This window comes from Saccostrea echinata, unplaced genomic scaffold (genome assembly GCF_033153115.1).
Source record: "Saccostrea echinata isolate AGI-Se365-2 ecotype Australia unplaced genomic scaffold, CSIRO_AGI_Sech_v1 ptg000054l, whole genome shotgun sequence".
Lineage (NCBI taxonomy): Eukaryota > Metazoa > Mollusca > Bivalvia > Ostreida > Ostreidae > Saccostrea > Saccostrea echinata.
In genome coordinates, this window is record NW_026889803.1 from 68,481,362 (window position 1) to 68,491,044 (window position 9,683).

General features: G+C 34.6%; 1 protein-coding gene across 2 annotated transcripts; it reads left to right on the plus strand.

Annotated features, from left to right (window-relative positions):
* Positions 1-2,750: 2,750 nt before the first annotated feature.
* LOC133171570 (bifunctional 3'-5' exonuclease/ATP-dependent helicase WRN-like) lies at positions 2,751-5,612 on the plus strand. Of its 2 annotated transcripts, none has more exons than XM_061306340.1 (2): positions 2,751-2,805; positions 4,427-5,612. In XM_061306340.1, exon 2 carries the CDS (start codon positions 4,440-4,442, stop codon positions 5,202-5,204), a length of 765 nt encoding a protein of 254 aa, XP_061162324.1. In that variant the 5' UTR covers positions 2,751-2,805; positions 4,427-4,439; the 3' UTR covers positions 5,205-5,612. The 2 variants fall into 2 exon arrangements, with proteins under 2 accessions (XP_061162324.1, XP_061162323.1); XM_061306339.1 differs by lacking the exon at positions 2,751-2,805 and adding an exon at positions 3,268-3,426.
* Positions 5,613-9,683: the final 4,071 nt, after the last annotated feature.

Sequence of the window (9,683 nt, forward strand, 5' to 3'; positions counted from 1 at the left end):
GTCATTTCTACAGGTAATCCCAAGTATAATGTTTTTTTTTTCTTGATGATGAAACCAGAAGGTCAAACGATTAGCCTTATTCGGAAAAGACAATTTTTTTCTTGCGTGTGATTACTTGTAGAAGTGACATTTTACATGTATAAATTTTGCACGATTTATTTATTGTCTAAATTGCTTGAAATTTGTACTACATTCTGTACTGAAAAAAGACTATGAAATCTTAATTAAAACTACACAAGAATTAGATTATTTCAGCAACAAGAAATAAAAGGAGAAAAACTTTGTAGTTTGAAAATCTTAACAAGTGTTTTCAATGAAATATGAAGTTATTGAACAGTAATCAAACTCAAAAGGCCATTGATACAATATAAATTTTGAGCAGAGCAAACACGAACCTCTGAAATCAGCAGCCATGGAGGGATAAGCACCCACCCACCCCCCGTCGACCGGTCACACCCGCCTTGTGCTGTTTGTCGTGATCGTATAAACGGAAAAATCCATAGTCAATTCAAGATGAAAATTTCGCATGAAAGACGTCAGTCAACATTCGACCCAACTTGACAGATTGTATTTGCATATAAGGTCATAGTCTTGACCATGGAATTTGCGAAGTGTTGACTTCAAACGAGATTTCAGAATACCCTTAATTCATTATTTGTCAGAAGCCTGCTTCGTTTTAAAATTGTTCGTACGGAGAGCATACTCCTGTGTATATTGAATCAGCTGTGAGACATAAACCCCATATGCAGGTAATGGTATATTCCTACATAACTAAGGGAAGTTGAAGATAGAAAAGTTGAGGTCATCAGGTTTATCATAAAGTTTGTTGTTGGTTTGCCATCAATCTCTTTCTCCAATATCCAAATATGAAGTAGTTCTGTCATACTTCGTGGTGTCTTTTATCACTAATTATAAACGTACTCTTATTTTTGGAAAGTGCAGCTACATTTAATGAAATTTTTGTTGGATGAAAATGTATTATGAATAATAAATTAATCATTAAGTACTTTTATGCTTCATATAACGATTTATTGCAATTGAACTATACAAAATCGGTTCCATCAGTAATGAGTTTTTTTCATTTGTCACAACGGGCCTCCATACCCGTTACCATGCAGACACAAATCATCCTTTCTTCTGTAAATTGGACAAATCTCTTTCAATGCTGCTTGAAAGTTATTACAAGCATTAATTTGTGCATATGTGTGAGAGAAATAGAGATTCAGTCTTTCTTGAATACTACCGAAATCACTGGTTGCTATGTTAAAAATGTAACTTCCGTTTTAAAAAGTGTGTTCACATTATTAAACGCATCGGCTGAAAATTAAATAAAATTCATAACATGTAAGGGTGCCAATTATTGTCCATTTTTATACCCATCATGACTTGCGCTTTAAACAGCAAGCATGTTATTTGATGAAATCGAGGGTCAATAGGGCTGAAAATATAGCGGAATTTCACTATAATAGTGATATACCAATATTATAGCGGAATTTACGTTTCTCCCCAACCTGATGAAGTGTAAGTTTTATTCACATCTGTTAACCTGCAGGTCTGTAGAACGCGGGGAAGGGGGGAGGGGCGCCCCCTTTTGTTCTGGGTACAGTATTTTGCTATAGTAAAATTTCCTTTAGATGTCCCCCCCCCCCACACACACACACACAAACTTTTCGATGTTGTAAGGTCGAACACTGGCAAATTCCAAGATTTGGACAGTAAATAAGCTTCTTTTTTTTTTTGCTTGTCAGATTTTTTTGGGAAGTTGGCCCCCACTTTTGAAACCGTTGCTACGGGCCTGACCTGTAGTCGAAGTACAATCATGAAAAAGGTTAGTTGAACGACATGGCTTCCATTTAGAAGTTTGTTACAAATCGAGGCAATGTAGATTAAATCATTGATAGTTACAAATTCCGTCAAAATAAGACATTTAACAGGTCTTGTACATCGTCATGTACATGCAAAAAGCGCTGGCTAACGGGAGAGGCATTGTCGCTCTAACGTACATGTATCCTATTTTGATGTGGTAATGAATATGTGGTATAGAAATTTTGGAATAAATTCTGCTTCAAACGAATATAAAAACAGGCCGTCTAATAAAGGAGCACAGTTAGTCCCCAGCGCAATTCCAACAGATTGTTAGAAGACCTGATCTCCAAAGACTATACCATAGATATGTAAAATGTGGGAAAATCACACGTTTTGATATTATTTCAATATTTTTTGGGGGGAAAATGATTTTAAATTTTCTAAAAGTTTTTTTGGGGTTTTTGAGAATCCACATTTGATTTAAACTACTTCTTGAAAGTATGTTAGGACGTTTCTCTTAAAGAAAGTAAATGTCCGTCAGACTTTCCTCTCCTTCTCCGCCTACATTTGTAGAGTTAGCCGATATTTTGTTTTAATTAAAGTACATACCAACAAATAAATTGGTTCTTTGGCTCTTATTTCGATTTTCTCTCCCTTGTTCCCAGAACATGGAAAAAGTGTGGTTCAGTTCAAAAATTAAGACTTGTCATTGGAACTATTCACCTTTCCCGGCAAAGTGGTAACAATATGATTAAGATACAAATCAATCAATCAATTAAATCAATCATTCAAGAAAGAAAGATAAAAATAAGGTGAAGCCTCATATTTAGTTTTATAAAACTTGCATTTTTCAAATATTTTACATCGAGCTCGGTTTTTAAAAAATATCGGGCTCGGGATTCTGTAACATGATGAAAACAAACATGAGACGATCATGAGTCTGATGAGATGAGTTTGAAATGATAAAGTGATGAAAAACAAGCCCTGTTAGTGTTAACGGTATGATGGTAAAAGTGTGAAGAGTTTTTTTTTATTATGAAGTATTGATATGGAAAAGAGAACATACGAGATACCGCATCCTCACCACATACAACATCCTCACCTGCTCACAACGTCAGAGGTTCTTAGTCAACACGTTGCCGTTGGACCCATAGGCCCAAACAAAGTTCATTCGATATTTTACGGCTGACTGCAGAGACGTCTTTCCGGAAAATTGCAAATCTGGATTGTTTTTCTTATCTCTGAACCAATCACATGAAGCCTTTTGGTGATAAACAACTTGTAACACTGCATTTGAGGTGTCAACTGATTCATTTCCATTAATCTCTCTAAATTTTGAAAGCTTCAATTTGATGGTGCTGCTCAATGAGAAAAGCAAGTCTGAAAAAAAAAACAAAACGAATGATCTTTCTCAGGGATTGACCAGCAACATGTTGACTCAGGACTCCTGATGTTGTGAGGATGGAGATTCAGATAAGCTTACCAGTGTTCTTTTTGCACCCACCATTATGACTTAATAGGGGTGCATCGATACACCAACCTAATGATACAATATGCATCATGATATTCAGTTCACAATAAGATGCATGTCACGATACATTACATTTATTATAAATATAGGTAAACAAGTCTTTCAGGTTTGTTATTATAATTTTTTTTAAACGTTATATCAAATGTTCATGTTTTTTTTTTTTTGTTTTTTGTTTTTTTTTTTTTGGAAAATAAAAATATTATGTCAACTTGCTCTGGATTGAAGGTAGATTTTTGACTTGTGACATTATTCTCTAAACTAAGAAAGAACATTCACTAGAAACAGCAGTAGCCTGGATCTTGTGGATTCAGAGCATAGATTTGTCTTATTTAGAATGGGGGGGGGGCCTTTCTTAATATTTCTTCCCTGTTTAATTTGAATGAAAGAAAAAGACAGTCATGATGTTATTTCATTTATATATGTTTGAAATCAGTAGTAATATTTCTTTTAACACAAACACTTTCTAGTGAACAAGACAAGTGTATAGTCATCAGCATACACACCTGATGAAATGCATGTTACCCATAGTTGCCAACTCACCTGATTTCGTCGGGTTGCACCCGATTTTGTGACCCTTAACCCGATTATTTCTTATGACACAGCGGGTCACTATTACCAAAGAAGACTTTTAGATCTAAAAGGGTTTAACACTTGTCTTAACATGTATAACATTTAATCACATTAGGAAAGAAATAACTGCTAAATCTTTGACTTGTTAGATGCTGGAGATAAGTTTAATTGCATTATCGTCAACCTCATGTTTTGTGCAGAAGACATTTTGAAATTGTAAACAAGGAACCCAGATGGATGATTCAGATAATTCTGGACCAGTTTAACCAAACTAGGATATCAGTTTAATGTATTGTGAATTGAACCGTGGAAAAATGTACCACAAAATACTTTCAAACGGTTATCGTTGCACACTAAATCATGACCATGGTTGATATTTTACAAAATTAGTGATGTTTTAGAAAGTACTAATTTCTTTTCCCATGTGTTATGTAAATAGAGCCCTTTACTCATGTTTACTTGCTACTAATCTTAATACTAGTATAATTATTCAGAAATGAAGCTTTTATTTTATTGCAGATTCCATGACATTATGGCTTCAAAGAAAAGAATTTTACCTTCTTGGATGAAACTTTGTGAATCAGAAAAATTTAAGGAAGAAAATGTCGAGTCATCCCCCAAAAAGTGTAGAGAAACTCGTATATTGGAGGCAGGAGAAACCTTTAGTCAAATTCTGAGTGATTCAATGAAAGAAATGTCCTTTAGTGGGTCATTAGTTTACTCCCACCATAAATCTGACTGCAATCTTCTGTGTGAGGAGATAGAAATGGCTCTCTGTGATAAGGTAGGGGCCTTTATCGGGTTTGATATGGAATGGCCTGTGACATATCGCCCAGGAAGACAAGCAAAGACTGCTGTGTTACAGTTGTGTACTGCAGCTGATGTGTGTTATGTTTTCCACTTGTCGTGTATTGGAGGGCTTCCCTTTGGACTTCGACAACTTCTTTTAAGTCCAAAGGTTTTTAAGGTTGGAGTGGGAATTCAATCAGATTTGTGGAAACTAGAACGAGATTTTGGTATTTCTGTTGGACCTGTACTGAAGTCTAGTGTGGTTGATTTGAGTGATTATGCCAATCAGGCACTTAAGACTAGAGAAACATGGAGTTTAGATGGACTTGTTAGGCATTTGTTTGGAGAAAAAATCAACAAAAATCCTTCGCTACGCAAAAGTGACTGGTCAGAGTTTCCTCTATCAGATTTACAGCAAAGATATGCTGCCACAGATGCCTACGTTTCATATCTTATTTATGAAAAGTTGAATAAAATGATGAATAATGTTGTCGTATCAAAAACATAACATGAATTATTGTGATATAATATTCTTTCGTTGAATGGTAGGTGGTAGTTATAAAGAGATTATATAATAGTACTGTATTTGCCTGTTGGTGCCAGTTTCAATTAAAAAAAAACATAAGCACTCCATCTAAAGACTTTTTGATGTTAATCATTTTTAATAGCCCAAAATGAATTGGATCTAATTCCTCCTTTTTTCCAATTTTTAAGTCCCCTGGGTGGTTAATCAGGCAGATACATGATTGTATGTTATGACATTTCTCAGGATCTTCAAACTATAATAGTAGCAATGAGATATTATACATGTGATATGCTATAAATGAATGTCATATTTAATTCATACAAGACTTTTAATTTATTTTTGTGTGAAATATTGTTAAATGTTACATGTTAAATAAATACATTTTTTATACTCCTTAACTTAACTAGTATGCTACTTAAGTATACAGTGTATTGAAAATGCATGTACATTGATATTTGAAAATCTTTACTCATGGACATGTAGCAGGCAAACCATTGGTATGATTATAATGAACAGCTGATCCTTAACCTTTGTGAAATTTGGGGCCAAGTTGGTCATGTATTAAAAATTTATTATACAGGGCCATCTTCAAAATATTTAATAATATTTGTCCTCTCTCTACTCAGGACAAAAAAACAAGAGGCCCACGGGCCTTTAGGATCACCTGAGTATAATACACCATTGTAAAGGATCCATATAAGTATAAAACTGGAGCAAGATAATACCCCCGCCATAAGTTTTCTAATGTGCCCATTCAAATTTTGTAAATGTGACCTTAAACTTGCCAAAAAGAAATTTGTTAAAAAAAAGACACATCCTCTGGTCATAAGTAAAGTTTTAGTAAAAATATGGACACCCAGTTTTTCTCCATTAGAAAATATAAACCTGTCATGAATTTTACACTTTTCATACCAGTGACCTTGAATTTGCCACAATGAACATGGGACAAGGTTATGACACAGTCAGGTTACAAACAATCTTTGTACCAAGTATGAACTTCCAATGATTCTCAGTCACAGAGCCCAGACAAGAATACTATACTTTTCCTGTCATTGACATTGAACTTGCCAAAATGACCTTGCATCAAGGTCATGACATACTGTGGGGTCATAAACAATTTTTGTACCAAGTATGAGCGGTAACGGGACGTTTCGCCCCTATTGATTGTTCGCGCCGAGACCATTCGCCCCAGAGACCTTTCGTGCCGAGATGTTTCGCGCCAAATTTAATCTACAATTTATAAAACGATATATTAAGATAAATATTTATATATAAGGTTAATATTGACTTTATTTAAAAAAATGTTTTAAAGTTACTAAAAAAAACTTTCATGTTTAAATTGTTGAAAATAGGCTTATACCATAATTGAATATATAATTATCCATGTGCAGATATAATTATGTTTATTCAGCAATCATAGTTCTCTGATTCAGTTTTGTAATTAAGGTGTAATAACTATAATTTGGAGACTCTCCATGTCAAGATAAAGAGGAGAATTAAATTATGAGATGGGTGTTAATTATCAAGTTTATTTTACCGTTGCTCAATAGGATGCACACTGACTCCAATTTTCTTTGTGATTTTGAGCAATGCTATATAATTACTTATCAAAACTATACTTCTCAAAAAAATCTTTCGATAAAACTTATTTCACAAGTGACATGCCTTAATTTATTTCTATGTCTGTTATATCAAAATAGATCAGTTTTTTAAATCATCATGTCATTAAAATAATCACGAGTTGCTGTTTTCTCACATCATATAAAAATATCAGGTCATTTAGAAATATCTTTTTTTTTAAGTAACAGGAATTCAATTTAAAAAAAATAGGTCTGACAATTTCTTTTTTTTTTTATTTTAGTGTGGTCATGGGCGAGGAAAGGGGGGGGGGGGGGTATATAGCTTGATATAGAGTTAGATTCTCAGTTTTTATTCTCTACAAGTGTATTTTGGTATGCATCATCTATTAATATTTCCCCATACAGACAAAATTATCTCAATCAGGTCTTCAGAGTGTCACGTCTTTAGTATATTGATTGAACCAATGGATTGAATTAATATAACACAGTATAAAAGTTATTAAGAAGTTAATAATTGCCATTAACAAGTGATAATTACCTCAAAACTAATTAGATCTTTGGCGCGAACCGTCTAGGGGCGAAACGTCTCAGCGCGAATGGTCTTTTGGGGCGAACCGTCCCGCACTCGTATGAGCTTCCAATGATTCTCCATTAATTAGTTATAAGATTGCACAGACAGATGGACAAGGTGATTCCTATATACTCCACTAAACTGTACTTGCCCCCATTTGTCACTATCACCATTCAGACTAAACAAATCCATTGTGCTTGAGCACTTGGAAATCTAATCTCATTCCCTCCCTCACCAGCCTCTGTTTTTTAAAGAACATTTGATGTATAAAGATAAGGTATTTTTGTCTCTATTTATCTAATATTTACAGAGAGGATTTTCAAAGAATTTAAAATGCATTTTTACTTTGTAATCATTAGAAAAAAATAGAGCCCCTCCCTAACACCAGGACCCTGATCCAGGGGCCATGAAATTTACAATTTTGGAAGAGGCACCCTTGCTCATCATAACTATATATATCTAGTTTGTTTGCTTAATACCGAGGATCAGAGAAGAAGATTTTCAAAGAATAATGCAATTTCACTAAATAATCTCCCCCTCCCACAAACGCCAGAACCCCTGACACTGGGGCCACAAATTTCCCAATTTTGAAGAGGCATCCTTGCATTTAGTTAATCGGCTAAGTATACAAGGGAGAGAAGAAGATTATTAAAGAATTTGTGCATTTTCACTTTATGATCATTAGAACCCCACCCTAACTCCAGAACCCCTGACCCTGGAACCATGAATTTCACAATTTAGGTAAAGGGCTCAATGCTTATTACAATCATGCCAAGGGTTTGACTGCTTGTGGTCCAGAGTAGTAAAGAAGGAGATTTTTAAATATAGCACTAATTTTGATGGGTTTACCCCCACCCCTCAGGCCCCAGGGGGGACAGGGACCATGAAATTCACAATTTTTGTTCCCCATTCACCCATTGATGCTATGTGCAAATTGGTTGAAATTGGTTTCGTGGTTCAAGAGAAGCTGAAAAAGTGAAAATGTTCAAAAATTTACGACCGACGCATGTCGCACGATGGACAAAAACAGATAGCAAAAGGTCACTTGAGTGACTCAGGTGACCTAAAAATTGAGGTAGATTCGAATTTTTTTTTCTAGAAATTTTTTACATCAGTAGTGAATTTTCAAACTTTATTGAAATTGAAGGTATTGATAAAATTACAATATACAGTTGTTGCTAGGATGAAAAAAATTCCTGAATGGATAAATAAAAATAATCATCTCCTGGGGGCTTATACTGTTTTGAGTAGGGCCATTTCTAGCCAGTCGGGACAGGGCAAACACAATTTTTAAATATGGCCCATTGTTCCTTTGAATGGTTACATTTTTGTTAGCAGACTATGCATGATTGCAGTAAGCTATAAGCCCTCTACCAATATTTTTTTGTACCCAGGACTTTGGCTCCAGTGTGGGGCTAAGTTACATGACTATTGTGTAAAGTTAACATGCATTTTAAATGCATTTTATCTTTAATCTCCTTTACTGATAATTGAGCATTGGAGAAACAAGCTTCATGAAAAAAGGCGAAGATAACAAACTGTGAGCAATGTCATAAATCCTCTACCATTACAATACATGAATAGGGCAAAAGCATGGACCAGAGGTGGGATCAGGTGCCGAGGTGGAAAAAAGCATCCTCTGTTTTCCCTTGTCACACCCACTGTGAGCCCTCTATATACTGATCAGGTAAACAGAATAATCCATAGTCAAAATAAGTATAAAAACAGTGTCCTAACAATAGGCATGAAATGTGTCTTACTCTATCAAAACACGACCCAAGAATCGTATTTGCAAACAAGCAAATTCAGAGAATTCTGGTCACCTACTTCTTGCATCTTATTGGTTGGGATGCAGTTAATTATGGCATAACTGTCTGTCTTGTTTTGTCTCTCTATCATACAAAAAATTGAATTGATAAAAGTTATGGCCAAGATTAAAAATTCTGAAAACCGATAATGAAGTCAAATATCACCATACATGTACATTTCTAAAGGTTCTGTCATAAGTAATGCACATGTGAAGGAATATGAAAGCACCATCTCTTTAGGTGCAATAGTTACAGCCAAAGTTAATTAATTTTTTTAAGTAGGTCAAATTTCAAGGTCAGGCGGTCAAAAAAAGGTAGTACGTTCTGAAGGCTATTGTCATAGGTGTTGTATATATAAAATATTAGACCAATAGTTTCTCTCATTCAAAAGTTATCAATGTTAACATTTTTGAAAGATTAAAACTTCAAGTTCAAAGTTATAAGGCAAAAAATCATAGTACACTGGGAAGGGCCTTGTTACAGATAATGCACTACGACACCC

What these genes read in the sequence shown, in the direction of transcription:
- LOC133171570 (XM_061306339.1), top strand. Translation starts at nt 3,389, where the DNA reads ATGCATGTCACGATACATTACATTTATTATAAATATAG. An exon ending in TACATTTATTATAAATATAG is followed by an intron (nt 3,427 to 4,426) that starts GTAAACAAGTCT and finishes ATTTTATTGCAG; the next exon opens with ATTCCATGACATTATGGCTT.